General features: G+C 45.3%; 1 protein-coding gene and 1 non-coding gene across 2 annotated transcripts; one reads left to right on the top strand and one right to left on the bottom strand.

Moving 5' to 3' along the window:
• Positions 1-1,862: 1,862 nt before the first annotated feature.
• On the bottom strand, positions 1,863-1,935 carry trnak-cuu (transfer RNA lysine (anticodon CUU)). Its single transcript has one exon. It is a non-coding gene; the product is annotated as a tRNA-Lys (tRNA).
• Positions 1,936-2,156: 221 nt separating this feature from the next.
• Positions 2,157-24,300, top strand: nup160 (nucleoporin 160). Its single transcript, XM_030367015.1, has 34 exons — positions 2,157-2,286; positions 2,678-2,786; positions 3,243-3,453; positions 3,887-4,109; positions 4,537-4,727; positions 5,401-5,637; positions 6,007-6,104; positions 6,316-6,400; positions 6,760-6,828; positions 7,175-7,258; positions 7,372-7,542; positions 8,232-8,331; positions 8,627-8,792; positions 9,792-9,925; positions 10,812-10,972; positions 11,764-11,900; positions 12,382-12,452; positions 12,931-13,093; positions 13,425-13,494; positions 13,704-13,802; positions 14,513-14,632; positions 15,303-15,398; positions 15,544-15,638; positions 16,375-16,471; positions 16,839-16,944; positions 17,166-17,326; positions 19,916-19,976; positions 20,329-20,439; positions 21,031-21,154; positions 21,561-21,662; positions 22,341-22,482; positions 22,728-22,853; positions 23,567-23,662; positions 23,824-24,300. Exons 1-34 carry the CDS (start codon positions 2,196-2,198, stop codon positions 23,902-23,904), a joined length of 4,188 nt encoding a protein of 1,395 aa, XP_030222875.1. The 5' UTR covers positions 2,157-2,195; the 3' UTR covers positions 23,905-24,300.
• Positions 24,301-25,295: the final 995 nt, after the last annotated feature.

The following is a 25,295-nucleotide window of genomic DNA, read 5'->3' as shown; positions in this document are numbered from 1 at the left end:
CTGATGGTGTGTGTGTTCCAGGCCTGTGAGTGTCATCCAACTCATCCTGTTAAAAGCAAGAACATAAAAACAGTAAATACATTAAGGAAGAACTATAAATGCATATCCAGGGCTGTTTGCTTATTTTTTTTAAGTGGTAGCACTGGTGCCAGCAAGCACAAAAATTCAGTAGCATAAAAATAAATTTTGTAGCACAGTGTGAACTTGCATAACCATAACCCTTGCATTTCACTCTAATTACCTTTGAGCATGTCATCTTGGTCCATTGGCCCATAGAACAATAATATTAATATCTATATCTGTATATTGTTTATCTATACACATAATTATCATAATAATGATAAACATTTTTAGAACATTTCCTTTTAATTAAAACCAAACTTTATACATTGAACACAGCCTATTCAATTAATTAGTATACATATTTCTACAATCTACGATAAATTAAATAGGTTGTTGTGAATGTTTTTGGAGTTTTTCTTCCATGGCTTATTTAAAAATGTGTCTACTGTTGACTGCTCTCAGCTCTCTGCAGCTGAAGGACAAGATGTGTCCAGCCAAAGTGGCGGGTGGACTCAATAACTTAAGACTACTTTACCCAGTTTGGCGAGTGTTAATTTTGAGCCCTCTAAGCAGTGTTGTGCATCACTTATGGAAGTAAATCTGTGCCATCGGATTTTGAAAATAAAAACCCATTGAATTCTAAGCACTGAATATTTATGCATTGAAATAACGTAACTCAAAATAAAATGTTTGTATCATTGGATATTTTGAATAATTATTAGCTATTGCATACATAAACCCACACATGCATAATCCCATTCACAAATATATACATGTTTTAACAATACTTGCTACACTTTTGTAGTTGATTTTAGTTATTTAGTTTAATTGATTATTTATGTTTTTTCTTGAAGTGCTATTTTTTTTACATTACATACATTGCACATACTGCACCCCTGAAATCTTCAATATATACGTTATAAAACAATGTACATGGGGCGAGTAGTGGTGTAAAATAACGTGATTCTGCAGTGGGAGCATTATTTGATAGAGCCAATTGGTCTATCCACATACTGTGTAACGTGCGATGGTACAGTAGGTCAGGGTTAGCATGAAGGAGGCAACATGCGAGATTCTCCTCACGGTACTTTTAGTATACTATAGCTTATGACCATACCACGCCAGGTCTCCACGGCACTCTATATATTTAACACACAGGTGGAAAGTCCGGGATTCCTGCCTACAACAAATCAGTAACTAAATAACTCATATTAAAAAGGGAGACTTCGATCGTATACTGCTGTTTATTCTAGCCGAGCGAAAGAGCACGCGCTTCTTCACTCCACGTTATCTCGTGTAACCAAACACAAGAGGGAGGCGCCACCTAGGATATATACACCTAGGATATAGGCTGTCTTGCCAACAGCTTTAGTTTCTATGCAAGCATTCAAGCTCATCAGTCAGTCCGACTTAAACTACATTTAGCAATGCTTTCAATACTTATTCCATTCAATGTAATTATAGATTGTAGTAATGAATTTTGTGTTTTTTCGAAAGCGAAGTAGCGAACATGTAAAATGCAAATATACATTATATTTAAAAAATGAACGTAAAAATAGTGTGTATAGGTGTGACTCGTGATTGTTACCAATGCAATGTTTATTACATCATTGGTAACATCTAATTTATACAATATGTACGCATTAAACTACACAATTTATGTTGTGTAGTATTTTTCTGGATGGCATTTACGAAAAGGAACTTTCCTATATGTATCAACAATTAAGTGATTTTTTTCAAACCTGTTAAGAGTTTAGGTTGTGAGTAAAAGTGCTCTGGTCGGGGATCGAAAAGTATGTCGCCCAACGTGGGGCTCGAACCCACGACCCTGAGATTAAGAGTCTCATGCTCTACCGACTGAGCTAGCCGGGCATAAAGCTCCACAAAATTGTTGTCTTTATTTCAAGGTAATCTGTGTTTTTGCTCACCCTTTAAGACCTAAAGATAATATAGACCCACATATAGCTGTTTTAGTGTGAATGAATCTGTATAAAGAGTATGGCCTTGGCAGATGGGACATGTGCGCGTACAGCATGGTTGCGGTAGAAAAGAGAGCCTGCAGCTTTAAATGTTTGAACCATCTGAACGCGGCCACTTCACGTCAGTCCGTCCCACAACTCAATGCGGCGAAAATGGCGGCGTTGTTGGAGCGGAGTTTCATAGAAATATGTGGATTTGAAAGAGAAGCGCTGCATAGGTTTCGAGAAATAACTGTAAACCTTGGTAAGAATTTTAGATAAACGTTGCTGTGTATTCTCTCCTCTGGATCTAAAGGATATTAGGTATCAGACAAACAAGAAGGTGGAAACACATGCTAGCACACATGACATTGCTAACTCGCTAGCTGGTAGCAATACAACGGGGCCTCTGGTGTCATGATGTACAACAATGTAACGTTACATTAATGCATGTGTGTTTCATCTTCGGTAGCCGTATCATAGAGTAGCTATTTGCTGATAAGCTGTATGTGTTCTTTGAATAATCGAGCGGGAAAGTGTATATGTAACCGTATACTATAACATTCTTACCAGCCAACATTGGTTTTGCTATATATCTTTAACGTGCACAGTGAAGTCGGATCCAGTATTGTAAAAGAGAGTTTTGATTTCTTTAGGTGTGAGTGCACTCCCTGGCGGTATCAAATATCCAGACTGCGCCGGAGGTTTTCACTATGAGGAGAATGGAAAGCTGCTGTCAATCACAAGCAACAGGTTTATACACTGGTAAGTATTGACCTCGCTTCGGCTACTGTCCGACTCTGGTCCTAGCTTCAAACGCTTTACAGGTTTTGTCTGCAATCAGAAAAGGATTTCGCTCTAGATGGCATACTGTTGTAACCCTTGCTTGGGGTTTGATTTTGAAAATGAAGTTTGTAGTACCAGGTATATTAGAAATGTGTAGTTGTGGGCCATGATGTCGTTTTACCCCCATGCCAGGAGCATTGAAAAAGTTTAAATAGTACGTTTTAAGTCTTACTTGGAAATGCAGACTATTGCTTTAGATGCAGCTCCACAATGACCAGTTCTTCAGCTATTATATTTTAAGAGATACAACTCCATTAAACGCAGTGCTTGGCCTGTATTTTTTATGAGACTGAGAGGCATGGGTCTTGTGAGGCATGGAGTTCTGATCAGGAGCTGTGCGGACTCCTATGCTCACCGGGGTCTTTTGCAATACAGGTCTGCATCCGGAGACACAGTGCAGCTGGTGGAGCAGTCCCTGGACACCAACCTGCTGAACAGTGCCGTCCGCCTCAAGCTTGTCCACTGCTCAGTTCTGCCTGGGGGCGTGACCATCCAAGAAACCCTCAACAATGTGTTCATCCTCATCGTCACCAACCAGAGTGTTCATCGCCTGGTGCTGCCCCATCCCTCCCGCATGTACCGCAGCGTGAGTGGCCCCGCAACCCATCGCATGATGGGAACAGACCGGGAGGGTCTCTCAAGACAACTACATTTTGTTGGGCTGTATGTTGTCCAAGACATAATTGTGATGGACATTTTAAAACTATATTTATGCCCCTGTTATTATGGCATAATAAGGCACTTTTCAGAGAGTGTGTGTGTGTGTGTGTGTGTGTGTGTGTGTGTGTGTGTGTGTGTGTGTGTGTGTGTGTGTGTGTGTGTGTGTGTGTGTGTGTGTGTGTGTGTGTGTGTTCCGCCATCCTACCCAGAAAGCAGGGTTAGGGATAAAAAGGGTCAGTCCATCTGAAAGTAAATTCGGTGGTGTCCTGGGGTCTATGGTTAAGACTACTATCACATGTCTGTATAACGACATGGAGGAAATGTAAATAGTTCTTCTGTCCCCCCCCCCCCCCGTGCAGGAGTTGGTGACGGAGCTGCAGATGCAGTCAGTCTTCACAGACGTGGGCAAGCTGAGCCTGCAGGACCCAGCACACAGCGCCGTCATCCCCACGCCCGCAGGCCAGACCGGCGCTCCCTGCGCCTCCACCGCCTGGCTGAACCGGCAGGGCGAGGCCCACTACGCTCTGACCTCCCCGGCCGGAGGGATACTGGTCGTCACCCTGCCTCCGTGCGACACGCAGGGTGAGGTCTGGGCACCCGGACGCAGCCCGTCACCGTGGCCTTTTGGAAGCGACTAGATGTCCCCGTGTGGATTTGACAGCGTCTGTCAGAGTCGTAGCGGGAAGGGTCATCATCATCCCTTCTTCCCTCTTGGCCCACTAGTGGCCTTGGGGTGCTCGTGTCGGAACGTATGGTCCGGCACTCGCAGCAGGCGGCGAGCAGGTGGGGGGGGGGGGGGGGGGGGGGGGGGGGGGGCTCAGGTGCCTTTGCTGTAGAACAACTCATCCATGGATGAGGACGTAGGAGAGCGCTGCGCAACTACTCCTCCGACTCCTTAACCAGGAGGCCACGGCTGCACCAGGGTGCCGGTGGTTCGATGAGGGTCGATTCCCAGCCTCCTGATGTGTGTGTGTGTGTGTGTGTGTGTGTGTGTGTGTCCTGGTTGCAGGGGACATGACGGTGGTGGAGCTGAAGAGGAGCACGGTGATGCAGCGGCTGGCCGGCTGGATGCCCACAGCCATCCGCGGGGAGCAGGTCCCCGGCGAGCTGGCCCTCTGCCTGGCCGTCCGGGAGCTGGAGGACGACTCCTTCCTCTTTGCCCTCTGCCAGGATCATAAGCTCCGCATGTGGTCCCTGAAGGTAAGTCCGTCTCCCTTCCCCCCCCCCCCCCCCCTCCCTTTCTCGGGCCCGCGGTCGGACGTGGTTTACCCCTAGGGCTGGGCGATTAATCGAGTTTTGATCGAGATCGACGCCAAACGATCACAAAACTTTGAAATTGGTTTGAAATTGGTTTGAAATTGGTTTGAAAATATTATTTTATTCATTAAATCTTTTATAGAAAGCGCAGAACAGCTGGATACATATCTGTACATTATTGTAGAATTGAACATTTTCTTTTTGACCATTAAGCCGGTCTCACACCGCTGCGCGACAACGCGCCGCCTCCGTTCATTTCGACGAGGGAAGGGCGCCAGAGGGGAGGCGGTTACAAAAGCGGCTGTTGACCAGGAAGCGGTTGCCGCCGCCCACGTGAACGTGCACAGATTTTGCCCTACCGCTCAGCTTTCCCTGTGTTGAAACTTCAGCGGCCGCCGAAAGTTTCAACACGGGGAAAGCTGAGCGGTAGGGCAAAATCTGTGCGCAAATAAAGATGTATTTTACGCTGAATAAATACATCAATGTTTTCAAACTCAAAAATAATCGTTTGAACAATCGGGATTTCAACATTGACCGAAATAATCGTGATTACGATATCTATACATTTTTCATAATCGAGCAGCCGTACTAACCTCTGCCCTGCCTCGGCTCACAGGAGCAGTCCTGCCTGATGGAGACCGACATGCTGGAGTACATCCCGGCATGTAAAGGCGGGCGGCGGGCGGCTGGCCCGGGCCCCCGCCTGCGGACGTCCTTCTCCTCCACCACAGGCCTGTGTCTGGCCGTGTACCTGGCCGCCCCTCAGAGCGGGCAGTTCACCGTGCTCCAGCTGGTCGCCACCGACAACAACCGCTACAGCATGGACCACGTCTCCTCGCTCTTCTCCACGCAGGTCTCTTCATGATAGTGTGAACGCTGTGTCTCTGTTTGGGCGGGGACATTTAATTAAATACACGCGCATCGAGACAACACATTTAGCATCAGCCTCTTAATAGGAGCAGTAAAATATGGATTTCATCTCAATTCTGGACATGGATTTAACAGAAGCCAAAATCCAGTCTGTAGTATTTCTCTACGATACATGTTCTTTACTGATCGGCGATCAGCAATCACTGATCCATAGTCGTTATTGTACCTGGCTGTTAATGCATACGTTAATAAGGGTTTCATTGCTGGGACTTTCTCTCTGCCTTGCTGTATTTCAATCCGTCCTGTATTTCACAGCAACCACTAAACCCCTGACGCTTCTCTCTCTGTACAGGAGACCCTGGTGGACTTTGCACTCACATCGACGGATATCTGGGGAGTCTGGGTGGATGAATCCAACAACACCATAGTCAAATACATCGACTACGAGCAGTAAGTAGCCTTGTCCTAGGGTCATACCTGTTCACCGTGGCGGCCTATTTCCTGTCATATGATCCACTTATTCCAAAACAAAGTGCCAATAATGATGCTCCTCGTTTGCCTCACCTGCAATTGATTCAAAAATGTTGTGTCATGGAAGTGGGCTTGGCTCTCATTGTCTTTTCTCATCGTCTCTAATGGTCGCATGCTTTCTTCTTGCCAGTAACACAGCGGGCCAGTGGAACAAGGTCTTTGTCCAGCCCCCCCCAGAGGAAGAAGTCCAGATCGGTGCCGACCAGGACCCCCGGGTAAGACGGCTCCCCACCACGCTTAGCATATACGATGATTGCATAAAATAACTTCTAGACGACAAGAACACTAAACAATATGTCAGGCAGATGATGTCGGACAGACAAATGTAACACAGGACATTTCTTGGGTGCCCCGATGTTTAGGTTTTGAGTTATAATGCGTCTATTTGATATTAGGTAAAATGACTGCTATATAAATAAGTAAAACTTACAATAAAGTTAACCAAAAAATTCATTCATGCATAATTTTGTTGGGGAGCACTTTTATTTTGTTTTAATGCTTGATTCGAGTTCCTATAGTCTAAAAATATTTTTTTTTGAGATTTCCCAGACTTATGTATTTTATTTTTCCTCAGGAGACCTACCTGGATGTCCTCTTCTCTCCTCTACGCTTCACAGCCTCAGCCATAACCAAAGCTCTGCAGGTGAGCTTCATCTGTTGGCCTGGTTCTACCAGTATCCCGTTGGGTCTTAAGACAGACCTGTCTTTTGTCATAAGAGGTTGATTCAAAGCCATTCCTTGACGGATATAACCTTTCCCTATTCACACTTGCATCATGTCACCAACGGAGCAAGCTAATGAATACATCCTTTCCTAATCCAGTCTGCGGAACAGCGAGGGAGCAAGTCTCGTGTCTTTTCCTGCTAAAATCCAACAGTGCACATTTACCGTACATCCATGTTTTATTGCGTTTATATCATCGATTTCTGCGTAAAGCCCAGAACGCTCTCTCTACTGCTCTTGATTCAGGCTATATGTGTGTGTCTCAGATCTACAGGAGAGGATCAGAGAGGAGCGTGGACCTCTCCTGGGAAGCACTGAAGAGGGAGGTCACGCTGGCAGTGGAGAATGAGGTAACTTTAGTGCACAACTCTTGTACCTGTCAAATATAAATCGATCAACTAGGAAAAAGCAGAAGGTATGAAAACTGCAGCTCACACACCCCCCCCCCTTCCCCCCCTCCCAGCTTCAGAGCAGCGTGACAGAGTTTGAGTTCTGCCAGGAGGAGTACCGGCAGCTGCAGGTGGAGTTCTGGTCCAAGTTTTACGCCTGCTGCCTCCAGTACCAGGAGGCCCTGGCCCTACCCCTGGGCCTCACGGTCAGCCCGCACACCTCCATGGTCTGCCTGCTGAAGAAGGTACACTCACTCACTCACTCGCTCGCTCGCTCGCACGCACGTACGTCTGTTTTAATTGGGACTGTTTGGCTGTGCTCTAGTGATCGGCAGATATATCGTCCGGCCGTTTTTTTTACGTGTATCGTAATAATATAAATAAATGTTCCCTTTTTTAAATTGAGACTTGGAACATTTGTTATCATCATTGTGTCATTTTTATGATGTAAATCGAGGGAGTTAAAGCCGTATCTGCTCCGAATGTCGGCTCGAGAAAACGTAGGAACATATGACGTAGGAAGGTACATGAACATTCGCGCTCATTCATTGAGCGTCACAAGACGAAATAAGATTAAACAGATGACACTTATTTTCCAAATTACATTTATTAGCGTTGCTAACTTTATATTTGTATTGTATTCAATTGTTTAATCGCATTTAGCTAGTATACTGAGTGTATTAACACAAGCTAGCTAGACTATGATACACTTTAAACACTCAGTTTACTAGCTAAATTCAATACAATACAAATATAAAGTAAAAACAAGTGTTATCTGGATAATGGTATTTCATCTTTGGCAACTTGAGCGAGAATGTTTTTTGAAACCTGCCTGGCAACGGACAATCGCGTCGTACGATGACTTAATGTTTCGAACGCGTATTACGTAGGCGCTACAATTTTGGTGTGACAGTGCCGCTGACTTGCGTTGCAGGGTTTCGTGTCCTACCTTCTGCCCTGTTTTGCCGTGGATCACCTCTACCTGAGCTGTGACGAGTACGTGTTCTCGGAAGAGGAGACGGCCATAACGGACGGTAACCATGTTTGTAGTCGTACTTTTGTTGGTGGAATATGTCCCGTGAGTCTGAATCATGATGAATGAGTAAGTAAGTATTTAATTGTCTCTCTCACGAGAGGAATTTGGATAGGGCACACGGAGACCATCGGCGACACATGCACAAAGATTTAACATAGACATGCATAAAACGCATGGCATCACCCCCACTCTGAAACTAATTATAAAAAAAAACGTTGTACACACACACACACACACACACACACAGTGTTGTATGCCTTTTAATGCGTATGTGGTGCTGGCTCCCCGCCCAGACCCAGAGGTGGGGCGGGACGTGCTCCAGCTGGTCCAATGTCTGCGCCTGGTGAGCGACTCTGTGTCGGGCGACATGGCGTACGAGATGGAGAAGGCTCTGGATCAACTGCAGTCACCAGAGCGGGCTGCGGAGCTCGTCCTGGAGAACATGCTGGCCAATGACAGGTCAGTACACTGACGTCATCACGATCTATAAGAACATGCTGGCCAATCCCTGGTCAGTACACTGACGTCATCATGATCTATAAGAACATGCCGGACAATCACTGGTCAGTACACTGACGTCATCATGATCTATAAGAACATAATGGCCAATCCCTGGTCAGTACACTGACGTCATCATGATCTATAAGAACATGCCGGACAATCACTGGTCAGTACACTGACGTCATCATGATCTATAAGAACATGTCGGACAATCACTGGTCAGTACACTGACGTCATCATGATCTATAAGAACATGTCGGACAATCCCTGGTCAGTACACTGACGTCATCATGATCTATAAGAACATGCCGGACAATCCCTGGTCAGTACACTGACGTCATCATGATCTATAAGAACATGCTGGCCAATCACTGGTCAGTACACTGACGTCATCATGATCTATAAGAACATGTCGGACAATCACTGGTCAGTACACTGACGTCATCATGATCTATAAGAACATGTCGGACAATCACTGGTCAGGACACTGACATCCAGATGATTTGTAAGAGCAGGCCGGCCAATGAGGGGTCTGTGCGTAGTGACTCATCCTCTGACAGTTTGCGGTGGTTCTTGGAAGTTGACTGTGAAAAGATGTTTCAAGAAGTCATGTTTTAATGAGATCTCGATGGAGAACCCAACCCCACTCTGGTTGTCGCACAATTTGGTTAGCATTAGATGATAAGCGTCTCTAGATTAAACCTAATGCTATTGCATGCATAACTGCATGCATAACTTCTTGTTGGCTGCTATGATTACCTGGACAACTTGTTGACGTGACATGCCTGTCCTCAGCGTATTGCGATTCAATTCAAAAGGCGTTCACACTGTTAGACTGCCTCTGCGTGAAAAACGACAAACAAATCCTGAAAGCATTTCTGTGCAAGCACGTTCAGGCGCTTCGGTTCTCCATTGTAAAGCTAACGATGTGTTCTGTGTTGACCGTCGTCCCCGCAGCGACAACGTCATCGAGGACATCCAGGACAAGCTCCAGGACGTCAGAAACCCCGTGGCGGCCATGATGGTCCTCCTCCGAGAGATGGACCTGGAGTCGGACGCAGAGCTCGCGACAGAGGGGACCCTGGCACCAGGTAGGAGCACCAAGGCGGTCGCCACTAGGGACACTGGGAACCTTGTCTCTGTCTCGCCCTGCGCATGCGGCTCCACAGTGACGAGCAAGGATGGTTCTCTGGGTTTCCCCCAGGAAATGTCTTGGTCAAGGTGGTCCAGGAGCCAATCGTCGTGCCAAAAACCTTTACGGCACGACTATTGTTGTGAACAATTACCAATGCATTTTTTATCTTTTATTTTTCGTACCTGATGGTAGTATGTTTTCTTTCCCCTACGAGAGTTTTGTACTTTGTTAAAACATACTATTTTAAAGAATATTAAAAAATACAAAAAATTATAAATATATATATTTATTTTCAAAACATTGGTAGTCATGGCCAGGCCCTACTGTTGTTAAGGCGGCCTTAACAACAGGCCTTAACCATACAGTGCTGGGGGAAACACTGGTACTTGTTCCCCTGCTTCTAATGCTAAAAATTGCATAAACTATTGACACGTCCTTCGTCCTCTCCGAACACAACACCTAGCCTGTAATACCTTCATATACCGCTTCAGAGCATATCAATGCATTTTGGCTCCATATTGTGGAACCCTTCACTGCCTTTTACCGTTGTATAGAGCTGCTTTTGTATAAAGATCGTTGCAACCTTTAGAGTTTGGTAAATTATCGTTACCTGAATGAAATGGCACAGCGTGTAGTACCAAAGTGTGTAGAAAGGAATCGTACACTTGCTTGCTCTAGTTTATAACTGGGACATTATCAACATGAAGATAATTTGGTATGCAAAAATGGTAACCAAATAATATGAAAAAACGAAATGATTTGAATGTATTCGAGTCCTACGTTTCCTGCTCTACAAACAAAACCTATGCTATGACGTCTGAGGGCTGTGAATGTGTGTCCAGGTCAGAGTCTCCCGGTGCGCCTGGGCCTGTCCCAGCTGTACAGCGGCAGCGTGGCCGTCATGGTGGCGTGCCAGGCCGTGTGTCAGATGGCCATGACCAGGGCTCTGTTCTGCAGAGACCTGCTCATCCTGCAGAAGCTCTACCTGCGCCTGGGCGACAACGTGAGCTCTACATGCATGCGGTCATGGGAACTAACCAACATTGAAATATATATATATATATATATATACACACACACATGCACACACTGACTGACACGTTGTAACTGATTACCTCACTGATTTAAAGGTAGGCAGAGTAATGTGAAGTTTACAAATAATGTTTTAATGTCTGAATAGAAAAACCTATGATGGTTAACTTGGTTAATTTAATGAGGCATGCCCTTCATTTTCACATAAATAATGAGGAATTATTTGATGTATTTATTAGGGATGCACCGAATATTCGGCCACTGAAAATGGCCCAAAACATAATGTTCGGTTTCGGCCGAAGGAATAAAAAGGCAGAAAATAATACACCGAACATTTTTTATTTAAAAAAATAAATAAATAATAATAAGCATTCACTTAAATGTACATTGTTCTTAAATTCTTGCTATAAGGTCTGCTGGAATGTTAGAAAACGTTCAGTATTAAATTAATATTTTGTATCTAATTTGTAATTGATTTTTTTTTAATATTAAAGCAAGCAAAGGTTTATAAAGGACATTTAATTGTTTGATTTATGCAATGGTGAAAAATGAAAGCAAAATGAATGAAAAACTGCAAAAGCCACATTCGGTATTCGGTTTCGGACAATAATTTTCATATCGGGGCATCCCTAGTATTTATTTTAATATATATATACATTCATTCATTCATTCATTCATTCATTCATTCATTCATTATTGGTCAAGATTCAGGCGGCTAATGTTGAACCCCCTGATGTATATTTTCCTTCGTGTGTGTCCCAGGTCTTCCTGAGGGGCGGGTCTCAGTTACTCCAGCTGCAGCAGGACCTGATCCCCCGCAGCTCACACCTGCTGTCCTCCTACCACCTGCTCAAGCACACCAGCCAGAGCCTGGCCTCCTCCGTCCCCCTGGACATCATGTAGGACCCGCACCCAGCCCCGCTCACACGTGCATAGACGTCCACACCCCTGTCCTCGATCGAGACGCCCACACCGAGGCCTCCACACGGTTCAGCGTGATTTGAGTCCTGAAATGTTCCCCCACACAATGCAGCAACGTTGCAAACTAACTGGCTGCGATTCATTCGTCTGGCACACTCGACGAGGAAAGGTGTCTTGAAGCCAATAAGAACACTTAAAAAGGACATGCCTATAAGCCCTGGCTTGATCGCTTCCAACCAAATATTTATGAATAATTTTCATACATTTTATTTGCACAAAATTCGTCCCCGTTATGTACAGTTGCTTGGCTGAATCTGCTCTATTTTCACTAATCGGTTGGTCAGAATGAAAAGCTGCATACATTCATCGCTGGATCTCAAGATCCAGTTTCGACACGCTCAATATCGGATGCAGAGGTGTGGATGTGTGACCTTTGCCCTTCTGTGTCCTTCCTGCCAGCGACGCAAACCTGCAGCATCTCTCTGTTCTGGAACTGTCCGACACCCCCACTCTGAGCAGCAACAGATCAGGTCAGTGAACATTGTTTCTCGAAAGTCCTGTGTTTTCCTAGCCTGGCTATTGCCAGACCAAGCTCAGTCGTAGATTGCACGTTGGTCTGGGGGAAGCTGCTGTCATTCTCTCCGGCACAAGAGGCGTGATCAACGGGCCTAGTTCAACTGACTGTACGCAATTGGCTGCTTGCCGTCGCTTCCCTGTCATCATCGTGTTAAAGCAGCCAAAATCGCGCCGGGGGGGAAAAGCCAGCTTGGTGATTGGCTCCCGGAAAAAGCGTAAAAAAAATGCAGAAGCAGAAAGAAATGTATTGCTCTGCTCCAGACCCTTCTGCCGGGCGAACTCAAATCGCCGGCAGAATGGGCGAGGGGGTACCCAGTACCCAGTCTCCAGCCTTAATTTTTTCCACTTTGTGTTGAATGTTATTTTTTCCCCTCGGTATAAAAACAACCCCTCTCTTCGGCTTCCCTCCGCCGTCTCTCCCCCTCCGTGCAGTGTTGAGTCCCCAGACCGTGGTGGGGCTCTTCTACCAGACGGTGGCCAGGAAGACCATCATCTCCCAGATCTACGGCCAGCAACAGAGCGCTGCCCCCACCACTGCCTTGCTTCACTGGCCCCATATGGTCTCCAACGTGGTCCACTTGCTGGCCCAGCTCCTGTATCCTTCATTTACAGTCACCAGGCTGCCAGCACAGCACCTGATTGTGTTATTGGACAGGTTGCAGGGTTTACCATACATTCTAGGCTACGCATTAACTCTCTCTGCTATTTTGTCCTTTTCCTCTATGCTGGAGGGATTGAATTGGGTGGCTGTGGTGATCCAGTCCATGTATTTATCAATAAAGGCTGTCCACTAGCATTCTCCATAATAAACCCATCGCCCCCAAAACATTTAAATTTCATGCACAGTATTTCTCTTTGCTTTAAGCCCTGCAATTGGGACACGCATGTAATTGATTGATGGTTAATCCTTAACAAGAATCTCCCAGTTGGCCCAGTAACCCTAGCTTCCTGTTCCCAGAATGTCTGATGGCTAACTGCCAGTATACCCAGCTACAGGTTGGTCTTACTCCCTCTACACCCGATACATGCATCCTATTATATTAACTAACTTACCCTTCAACAAGGGTGTTGACAAGAAATGGCTTTTAGCAGTTGTAATCATTTTTAATTAAATACTTATTATAAATCCTTTATTTGCATAGTGGCTCTTAAAGTGTACATGCTTGGTCTTTTAACTCCTGCGTCTCCGGTGTTTCCTCCGTCAGGAGTACGTGAGGTTGATTGGACCATGGTGCCAGACGAATGTGGGTTCCTGTCGCTTCATGCTGGGACAGTGTTACCTGGCCAATGGAGAGGGGCAGAAGGTTGGCAAACACGACCGCAACAACCACTCACACACCAATAGGATAGCTGCCCATTCCGGCTGTGTTGAAAAAGCTGTCGACACTGTAAATAATAATAGTAATTAGTGGTGGGCCGTTATCGAAGTTAACGGCTGCGTTAATGCGAGACTTATAGACTTTATTATTAATTTTTTGAGACTATTATTTTTTAACTTAATTAATTAATATAATTAACCTTACATTATTATGGATTATTACACGGCTCTTCTCAATGCTGTAGACTGCTCCATTCACTTGCATGGGCCTTCCCAACGTTCAGCTGTCAATTGTTTTTGTTTATGCTCCGTTCACTTGCATGCACTTCACAACTTCCGGCGGTGAACTATATTTGATAATTCACCGTTGCCAAATATAATTGACCGCTGTCAAGGTAAAATAAAGTATTTTTTGCCGTTTGCCATTTTAATCTAGATTAATTCCAAAATTAATCTAGATTAAAAAGAATAATCTATGCCCACCACTAATAGTAATATGTTCAAAATAATGATACAATAATAATAATGCATTCAACTTTTAACTTTTTAAATAGTAAAATTTGCTTAGCAGATTGAACACAGCATAGAATCACTTAATAATAGCGTTTATAATTAAAAAGGTGAAATAGGATAAGAAATAGGTTGCTAAAAAGCTGAACTAGATGACTCACAGTTTGTTGCTGGTCCATCCTCCAGGCTCTCGCGTGCTTCCAAGAGGCGGCCAGTGAGGTGGAGAAGGAGGAGTTTCTGGTGCGACTGACGGGCACCGACGAGGAAGAGGCCGCCACCAGCCCCAGACTACAGTACTACAACAAGGTAGGGCTGCTCCATTAGGGAAGCAATCATAAGCACGACTATTTTGGTCCATATTGAAATCACGATTGTTCAAACAATTATCATTGAGTTTGAAAGCATAGTGTATTTATTCAGCATGTCTCTACCAAGAAACCCTTTGCCAACGGAGAACTTTGAAATTTCCCCTTAAAAAAATTGTGAAATAGAAAATGTTCAAATCTAAAATAATGTAGGGATATGTATCCAGCTGTTTTGCACTTTCTATAAAACATTCAATGAATTTTTTTTTTTTTTAAACTCGATTATATTCGTTTTGTGATCGTTTGAAGCTTAAATCGAAATTGCGATCCTCGCTCCCCGTCACTCAGTATCAGATTCATCAGGGCCTTAGGAACTATGTGGGCCGCGTCGACACGCCACAAGCTCCTGTTACGACTTGAGCGAGATGTGGCCGCATGATTGGATTTGAAATTGAGTCACTGTTTACATACAGTCATAGGTCACAGATACACTTGGTCTAGGCCGCTGGCTGAGCCCATGAGCTCGATATGAAAATGATTCATCGTGATTGTGTCAGATATGTTACCAATCATATTTCGGTATTCATAACACTTTGATCTGTTCACAATGACATGGGTAAAAGAGGCCCTGGGGATACACTTTACCGGTTCTCTTTGTTTTCTTCGGTCAGGTACTTCGGTTGTTGGAGGATGTTGGCCTTCCAGAGCTAGTTATCCACATGGCCACCCTGGCCATAACGGAGGCTGGCACTGACGTCAGGAGTGAGGTAGGCATTTGGGTCTATTGCGTTCTACTTTCAGGCCTCTACTTGAGCTCAGGTTTTCATGTTTCCTTTTTGTGTTTAATAAGGAAGTGGCAGGCATCCTCTTCATTGTTGTTGTGACTGATGTTATTCCCCTGGTGGCCTGCAGGCGGCACTGCGGACACGCATCTTCAAACACCACCTGGATCTGAGCCACAACAGCCAGGCCTACGAAGCGCTCACACAGAACCCTGACTCCAGCAGGTAAAGTGTGTGTGTGTGTGTGTGTGTGTGTGTGTGTGTGTGTGTGTGTGTGTGTGTGTGTGTGTGTGTGTGTGTGTGTGTGTGTGTGTGTGTGTGTGTGTGTGTGTGTGTGTGTGTGTGTGTGTGTGTGTGTGGGGCTGGGATAAACGATTATTTTTTAAACGATTAATCTAGCGCTCATTTTTCCAGTCCGATTCGATTATCTCCCCATTAATTGACTAATAGAAATTTATACATGTTGATTTACATATCGGAATGAAAAAAACATGAATTCCTTAACATTGCAATACATGTTTATTGCCTTTTAATTCCAAAATAAAAGTGCAAAGTAATGCAGTCTTAGGATTCTACGGTGCTCGGTCATCTGCAGCTGCTCCTGGGTGTCTCCTCTTCAGGTGCTGGTGCATTGCCCATGGTGCTAGAATGGAAAGCCATCTCCATTTTGCAAAGACGGCGTATCACGGAATAGTTTCCTTTTACATGAAAGAATTCCCATACTTTAGACTAGAGGAACGAGTGCGTGGCGCCTTGCACTTATGAAAGTCTGAGGAGCCACTCGCGTTGCTACTACGCCATCTTTGTTTTGAGTTTTTTCGAATCGACGCTCATTTTTCGAGTCGACGTCATTTATGCGTTGACGTCATCGATTACGTCGACGCGTTGTCCCAGCCTTAGTGTGTGTGTGTGTGTGTGTGTGCGTACTAAGCGGTCCTCTGTTGTGGTCGTGTCCCTTCAGGAGGCTGGACTGTCTCCGTCAGCTGGTGGTGGTTCTCTGTGAGCGTTCCCAGCTCCAGGACCTGGTCCAGTTCTCGTACGTCGGCCTGCATGATGAAGTGAGTCCAGAACGCCGCTACCATGTCCTTTTGTTATATTACTCATAGTGACCGACCGATACATCGGCCGGCCGATATTTGCGTTTTCTACGTGTATCGGCATCCCATCAATTTAATGTCCTTTTTTAAATTGAGACTTGTAACTTTTGCTATCATCATTGTGTAATTTTTATGATGTAAATTGAGGGAGCAAAAGCAGTGTCAGCCCCAAATATCGGCTCAAGAAAATCAGTATCGGCGCAACGGTCATCGGCTAAGGCTGATGAAAAGAAATCGGTATCGGCCCTCAAAAAAGATCCATACCGGTCGATCCCTAGTTCCTCACAGTACCACCGAGTGGTGTATCATAGTGTGACCTGTTCCCCAGGTGGTGAGCATCATCGAGTCTCGGGCGCGGGCCGTGGACCTCCTGGCCCACAACTACTACGAGCTGCTGTACGCCTTCCACATCCACCGTCACAACTACCGGAAAGGTACTCCCCCCCCCCTCCCCTCCCCCCCCCTCAGTCCGCCAGCCAGCCTCCACTCACGGAGTCTGGGTCAACGCCGGGGTTCAAATCCCTACCCCGTTTTTCTCAGTACATACTAATCGTGTGTGTGTGTGTGTGTGTGTGTGTGTGTGTGTGTGTGTGTGTGTGTGTGTGTGTGTGTGTGTGTGTGTGTGTGTGTGTGTGTGTGTGTGTGTGTGTGTCAGCGGGGACGGTGATGTTCGAGTACGGCATGCGCCTGGGCCGGGAGGTGCGCACCCAGCGGGGGCTCCAGAAGCAGGTCAACTGCTACCTGGCCGCCCTCAACTGCCTGCGCCTCATCAGACCCAAGTACGCCTGGATCGTCCAGCCCAGCGGCGCGGCCGAGGTAGGCCACGTGAACCTACTCAGATGGCGTGATTTGATCTGTCGCCGTCTCAGGGTAGATTGGGCAATATCCCAATATCAATGTCTCATCATGCTAATAATTAAATGTATTATTATTATTATAAAGTCTTAGTAGTAGTATATACTAGGGTTGCCGCGGTGTGGACATTTTCACACCGAGTAATACGCTCGTGTCAACACCGGAATAACCGGTATAAACGGTATTAACTTTGAAACTATAGGTCATCCGCCATCTTCTCCGTCAACTCTCCTCTCACACCCGGTGACAGCGGCTGGCAGCGCGCCAATTCTCGGCGTCTTATAACGTTCTATATTTAATAGTATAATATAATTTTATATATCATAATATCACGGCGAAAAGCTCTGTGCGCCTCCGGATGGCCATAGCGCGGGGAGCTCACGTAGGCATTGGGCTTTGCGGGGTTTGTTTACTGGCGTTGCTATGGTTACCGGTAGGGATGGGCATAATTAATCGATGCTCGATAATCGATCGTTAAGAAATACGTCGATCAATTTATATTGTTATCGATCAAAAGGACGTTGTGTTGCATACTGTGAGTCTTGAAGCATTTAATTGAATATCACTATGTGGGAGAAATACCACCCTGCCGACTGGTGGAAAGTGAATGGAAGAAGGTTCCTGTCAAAGTTAGCGCGACAATACCTCTGCATCCCCGCAACTTCGGTCCCGTCAGAGCGGGTGTTTTCCGCTGCTGGACTGACAGTTACAAGGCTGTGTTTGCGTCTGACCCGCGAGCATGTTAACATGCTTATATTCCTAAACAAAAATATGTAGGCTGGAGTTATGCTATGGACAGTAGGGACAGTCACCACCGTATGTGAGTCGCTCTTTTTTTTCTTAATGTGTTGTCTCTCGCTCCGCTTTTCTTTCGGCTTGGTGCCTCTTGGAGTCGTTACATTTTGCCAAAACTGTGATATTTTAGCAACAAGTTCAGCCTTATATATGTTCAATAAGGTAATGCTTTTAGATAGACTAGTTCATGCAATTGTTGGTAAATGGGTGGCTCATCTTTTTGTTGCGAGCCTTTTCCGCACGCCGGCTGCAGCCTATAGGCATTATATGTCGGCCTTTTTTCCCCCGTTTTAAACAGTTATACCGTTTAATGCCCACTTTTAGCCTACTGCCTTTGTTTGATTATTGTTGTCCGATAAGTTGGCTACTTATTGTAATTGGAATAGGCTACAGATTTAGTCTTGTTGAATCGTTTCCAAACCTTTAAGAGCGCCTGTAGGCGCATTGTTCGGACTTTACGAGCACCGCATAGGCCTATAACCTATAATGCCTGTATTTATTATTTTAAAACTGTTAAACAGTTGTAGGTCTTCAAGTTAACTGTATTGTATTAATGTTGGCCCATACATTATTGTTGGAATAAAGATTTCATTGATAAAAACATGCTGCATTTTCTACCAACGGGAATTTCAATATAGCCTAGAAAAAAGTTAATGATTAATCGATAATTGATCGATAACTCTAGCGATGCTCGATCAAGGAAATTTCTTCAAATGCCCATCCCTAGTTACCGGTCTTGTAAGGAAGCACGTCAATTCTCGGCGCGACAATTCTCCCGCACAGAGCAGAACTGTGGCCTATTCTACACATTTTAATTATCTTAATTATAATTACCGTATTTTCCGGACTATACGTCGCTCCCGAGTATTAGTCGCATCAGTCAAATAATGCTCCATGACGAGGAAAAAACATATATAAGTCGCATTTATTTTTAAACATTTAAACAAGAACGTTTAGTCTGGAGAGACTGAATAAAATTGCAATAGCAATACAGGTGTGTCGGTCCCACTCGTAGTTCTGAGAGTATACCGAATTCAGTGACACCGGGATTCCACCGGACGCGTATGCGCCGCGGTCCTAAACCTGAGCGCACGATCGGAAGGTGGAAGTTGCGCTTTAGATGCCTTCACAAGTCCAGCGGAGGGCTCCAGTTTTCGCCGGCCAAGTCATGCGCTGTGATATGTGTGACAGCTATGTTGCACAACATTGCAGCTAAGGGCTGGGGTAGCTTTGGTTGAACCGGAGGACATTGAAGACGATGACGACGAGAATATAATTTATTCGGTGGTGCAGTAGGCTTGCAGCGTTCAGTTGTAGGCCTAATGAATGACGGTGCCATCTTGCGGCCGAAGATTATGTACGCACAATTTTGGCATATAAGTCGCTTCGAAATATAAGTCGCAGGGCAAGCCAAACTACAAAAAAAACACGACTTATAGTCCGGAAAATACAGTATATTATTCATTTGTACTGAATTTGTTTTTTATTACTGAAAAAAAAAAAAAAAAAAGGGTTGCCGGTGTGCAACACCGAGTATTCGGTGTTGGCCTCAACACCGGTAATACCGTATACCGCGGCAACCCTAGTATATACCAAAACAATTATTCACCACAGGCTCCCTGAATAGTGGGGGGTAGCCTGGCTTAGCATGGCTTCTTCACTTCGCCGTTCGGCGAAGGATTGTTAAACATACAGGTGTGGAGATGAGCTGTGTCTGTGTGTTTAGTCAGCGGCGCTCTGTCTTTGCTCCCGCAGTGCGAGCGGCCCGGAGCTTCCCCCAAGAGGACGTACGACGGGGAGTTTGCCGCGGAGCCAGGTTAGTCGACGTCTTCCTCACTCAGCTGCTAGATGTGGTGTTTTGAAGCGCGTCTCTCTGCCTCTTGAAGCCCGTGACGGTTTCCTCTCCTTGGCTGGCAGGGCGATGGGAGGGGGGGGCCGTATAGGGCTTATGTTATGCCACATGTTTCAGAGTGGTCCTCTCCGTGCTTATCTTTGCCGTAGTTCATCCATTGATGACTTTCCTCTTCTAATCCGGAAAAACAACTTTCAGCAGCACTTGAGGATGGAATCTGTATTAGAAGTAGGCCTGTAGGCCGGTTCTCCATGTGAGAAAGGTTACGATGGAATGGGACGTTGTTCTCTGACTGGATCACCCCCCCCCCCCCCAGTGAAGCGACAGGTGGACATCCTGGAGTTGAAGGACCTGGAGAAGGAGTACAACCTGGCCCGCAGCCGCCTCACACTGGCAAAGCACCACCCGACGTCCGCCGGCATCGCAGGTACCGTGTGTGTGTGTGTGTGTGCGCGCGTGTGTGTGTGTGTGTGTGTGCGCACGTGTGTGTGTGTTTGTGTGTGTGTGTGTGGATTAAGGCCTAGATACAGGCCTTCCAGTTGAGCTGGTCGATGAATACGGTTTTAATCGTAATTCCAATTTATGGTCTAGGATGATTGTTTAAAAATATTTTTATTTTTCTGTTGAAAGAAAATAAGTTAAATATCATCATTGCAGCATGCGCTGAAATAAGTGAGTGTAGAGTTTGGCTAAAGTCTGTGGCCACCAAAAGCGGTAGTACAAGTTTATTCCAACATCTTAAACTGCGTCACGCAGCAGATTGGGAGATGTGTGTTATTTATTTTGCTTTTGTTGTTCATTGCTATTCTTCAAATAAAATCCAAACTTAAAAAAAATATTAGTATATATATTTGTCGAATAGAAAAATAATCGATTTTAAAATCGATAATCGGTTTTGGTGAGAAAAAAATCTCGAGATTTTATTTTTAGGCAGAATTGGCCCGCCCTCCTTCCAGTTGAAATGTGGTTAACCTGGCTCGTGACGCACGGGTTAACGTGTGTCTCTTGTCTGGTGTAGGAAGCGCGTCGGCAGTGGAGATGGTGGCTCTGCTGGTCCAAGCTGGCCTGTTTGACTCCGCCCTGTCACTCTGCCAGACCTTCAAACTCTCCCTCACACCCATCTTTGAGGGCTTGGCCTTCAAGTAAGCTTCTCCTACCTCTGTGATGCTTGTACTCTGTACTGTACTCTCTGTTATAATGGCGAATGCTGACCGCTATAGTTCTGAAATGTGGCCACCCTGTCTATCTTCAACTCTCTTACTTTGGGGATGTTCAAGTTTTTCCTTGCCTGTGTGAAGTTGTCAACTTGACTCACTGTGATGAAGTCCGTAGAGACGGTTACTGGGATGAAAAAGCTACACAAATGTACTGGAAATTCTTGGGAGAGCTGGACTGGTTTGCTGGACTGCGTGTGGAACCACACATTGACGTCAGGGGCAGTTCGTCTGGCTGTAATTGGTGGTTTTGGCTCATTAGGCCTCCCAGCATCGGTCCAGAAAGGTCCACCGTCAGGCCGTTAACGGGCGGTTTTTGTTTGTTTTCGTCCAGATGCATCAAGCTGCAGTACGGTGGCGAGGACAGCCAGAACGAAGCCTGGGGCTGGCTGGCGGCCAACCAGCTCTCAACCATCATCAACACCAAGGAATCCAGGTTGGCATGCTCCTCTCTTCAGCCAACCCACGCTGACTCACTGTGGGTCGGCTCTAACTCACTGGCACCGATTACCAGTACTCTCCTCAAAAATTGCGAGGAGATAATTGTTTTTTTCTTTGCCGACATCGCTCAGTTTTTTTACCCAAGTAATGTCGGAAAGTTTGGTTTCTATATACCATGGGGAGAAATACTTTGCTACCGAGCAGCAGTACATGATAGGGCTTTGGCTTTTGCCCAAAAATCATATTCAAAGTTCGTTTGTTTATTAATATTCGAATATATTCGAATATTTATCAAGAATATTTTGACCATTAAATGCCTTCAGTAAGACCTGGATTGGGCTTCGCGGGGTTTGTTTAACGGCGTTGCTATGGTTACCGGTCTTGCGTGTTCCAACGGGTTATTAGGTTTCTAATAAACCGCTGTCAAATCAATACTTCATTCACTGCCTCTTCCGTGGTCGTTACAATATTATGAATAGACTGCATGGGGTTCTCCGACGTCTCTCCCTCTTAGCCTGCCCATAACAGGTTTGAATATTAAGGACTGCCTAATATTCGTTCGAATTTTGATTTATTTTTTGATATTCGAATTATATCCGACTAACGAAGTTCGGAGTCAAAGCCCTAGTGCATGACGCCTGCCGGGGCTGACCGCGTTCCCTCTGGTCCGCAGCGCCACAGACGAGGCCTGGCGGCTCCTGGCGTCCTACCTGGAGAGGCACGCCTCCCCCAGCGCCCAGCACCACCGAGACGTCATCAACAAGCTGCTGGTCCACGGCCTGCCTCTGCCTGATTGGCTGATCAACGCTTACAAGGTAAAGAAAAACAAATCGAGGGAGCTTGTTTCATTCCAAGTCCGTGTTTAATGTTAACTTATAGTGTAAATGTATTATATCGGTGCCTGTAACTATAGGCGCAGATGCATGTCTATAGATGCATGTTTATTATCTACCCTCAACCCTTGTTTTTTATGTGGGCATGACGGTGGGCAGAAGCAAAGTACTTTCGATTGTTCTGGATGCAGTGACTTTGACTTTGACTCTCCGTATCGTTTTCCCAGGGAGTGGATGCAGCCTCTTTGCTCCGAATGTACCTGAGGTACGACCTGCTGGCGGAGGCGGCGGAGCTGGTGCTGGAGTACGTGGACGCTCTCCTCGGGAAAGGTCACCAGTACTTTGGCATCGAGGTAATCCACCAGGATTGTTTTAGGCGAGATGCCTTTACAGATCACTGCCTCCAGCTGGTTTCCAGATGGTTTGAAAAAACAAACATGAAGTGAAATAAGGTGAAAAGCTCGCTGATTAGAGCCGTCATTTCCTGTCATCAAATTTAATCTGAGACCCTACAGATTAACACCTCCCCTAACTGAGCCCCTACAGATTAGCACCTCCCCTAATTGAGCCCATACAGATTAGAGGGTCCCCTAACTGAGCCCATACAGATTAGTGCGTCCCCTAACTGAGCTCATACAGATTAGTGCGTCGCCTAACTGAGCTCATACAGATTAGTGCGTCCCCTAACTGAGCTCATACAGATTAGTGCGTCCCCTAATTGAGCCCATACAGATTAGCACCTCCCCTAACTCTGAGCCCATACAGATTAGTGCGTCACCTAACAGCTCATACAGATTAGCACCTCCCCTAACTGAGCTCATACAGATTAGTGCGTCCCCTAATGAGGGATCATTACAACCCTAACCCTACCCCTGTTCATTTACCTCCATACCCTATAAATGAGCCCCAGGCATAACTAGGGCCCTCATATTTAAGCGGCATCCTAACTTATTCTGCAGAATAGCTCAGAGCATTCTGGGTTCCTGAGGGTTCCTGGGTTCCTGAGGGGTTTGCTTTTAATGTCTCTTAAGAAGCATTTTAGATGCTTTATTTCTCTTCCGTTCAGATGCCTCTATCAGCCACTGCTCCGTTGGTGTGGCTGCCTTACACAGCGATCGACCAGCTCCTGCAGGCTCTCGGGGAGAGCCAGATCAACGCCAGCGTAAGTTTATTTAGCCCTTTGCTCTTTGCACTTTACCGACCACAACACGGCGTCTGCTCAACGACCTAAATGTCACAACAAATACAAACGTATAACAAATCCTCGGTGTCAGATCCAGCTTCGCCGTACCACTCTTAATGATTCCTTCTCGTCTGTTTTAGATGTGCAACAAACTGCAGGAGAAGCTGGATCACTATCACAAAGTACTGGACCAAAGCACGAGAAGAAGGATAGCCCAGTAGTGTCTCTGGAGTCTCCCTGTGGAGCTTCCCCTCGTGTTGACCACGCTAGTACGGTGCTCAAGACCAAAACAAAATGGACACATGTTTTCCCTGCTCACTTAACAAAAAAAAAGACTGTATGGATTTCCTAACTTGTGGTTAAAAACTGAATGAGCTCAGGTGTTGTATCAACAGAGGAGCCGGAGACATCCCAGTGTCTAGGTCTTATTGTAAATACTGTCTGATGCACCTCAAAGGTTGCCTTTATGTTGTATGATTGCTTAGGTTTTTTATATATACATATAAAGAAGTTTGTTGTTATAATTGTTTTTGTAAGCTGCCTTGATCTTTTTCTATCAGGGTTATAAATTGTCAAAAAATGCGAATAAAGTGTGCTTGAAAGTCTTGTTAGAACAACCCCTTCATATTCTTGCAACGCTTAGAATAACTTTTGGTGATATTTATTTAGTTGACGTCTTCTTGTCACAAGGTTATGGAAATAAGGCCTTGGCTGAGCTGAGAGGGTAAAACAAACACACAAGTGACACAACCCATAATAATACATTGAGGTTTATGTCAGCAACTCTCCCGTCTTCACTCCCTGACCAACCTAGCTGAGAGATTTGAGACAGCCAGTCTGAGGGGGAAACTATTCAAATATTATGTAATAAGTAAATCATTGAACATTCAAGTGCTCCAACTGAATCATCCTGTTAAAATGAACAATTGTGAACTTTAGCTGCTTAAAAAGCTCCCCTCCCACTCACCACAATGGTTGACAACTTCTACAAATATTTAAATCCAGTTGTAAACATAACCAAGTCGGAACTGCAAATTCTATTCTGTATACAACCAGCTGGCTGGTACATAAGCATAAATCGAATGAAGTAGTCCAGTGGCGGCTGGCGATCAAACATGTTGGTGGGGCAAAGTAATAGACAGGGGGTTTGAGGTTCCCCCCCCCCCCCCCCCCAATCATCTTTTTTGAATTTAATAGATTTGATTTCCTGTATTCTGGTGCATTTTGGGGATGGCCACTACCTGTTTACCTACTTTTCATTCAGATTCATAGCCTACATCCTGACTTGCAGGGCCTGGACAAGCTTACACTGCATATACAGACCTACTTCATGGCCATTCCACCAGCCATTGCTATTTAACCCATTGTTATTCTGATATTGAGACAAAATCATGATCACTGTCCTACAGCGTCCATTTTTTTTGAGTCACAATGTCTACTTCAAATGCAGTTAGAAATATGGGACAGTTGCTTCATTTTGTTTATATGGAGGCCGAAAGACTAAATTAATATGTAATTTACTTGCTCCTTTTAAGTATAACATTACTTGGGGAGTCCAATTCCTCCACTGTAAAGGGTGGAAAAGTGCTTACAACTCTCTGCTAGTTAGCGA

This window comes from Gadus morhua, chromosome 9 (genome assembly GCF_902167405.1).
Source record: "Gadus morhua chromosome 9, gadMor3.0, whole genome shotgun sequence".
NCBI classification, from domain to species: Eukaryota; Metazoa; Chordata; class Actinopteri; order Gadiformes; family Gadidae; genus Gadus; species Gadus morhua.
Note: the sequence above shows the minus strand (reverse complement) of the source record. Positions and strands in the feature narration are given on the sequence as shown.

Excerpts from the sequence above, each read along its gene's own strand:
- nup160 (XM_030367015.1), top strand. The coding sequence starts at position 2,196 with ATGGCGGCGTTGTTGGAGCGGAGTTTCATAGAAATATGTGGATTTGAA. Across the intron at positions 4,728-5,400 it reads TCCGCATGTGGTCCCTGAAG|GAGCAGTCCTGCCTGATGGA; the intron begins GTAAGTCCGTCT and ends CTCGGCTCACAG. Across the intron at positions 12,453-12,930 it reads TCTGAGCAGCAACAGATCAG|TGTTGAGTCCCCAGACCGTG; the intron begins GTCAGTGAACAT and ends CCCTCCGTGCAG.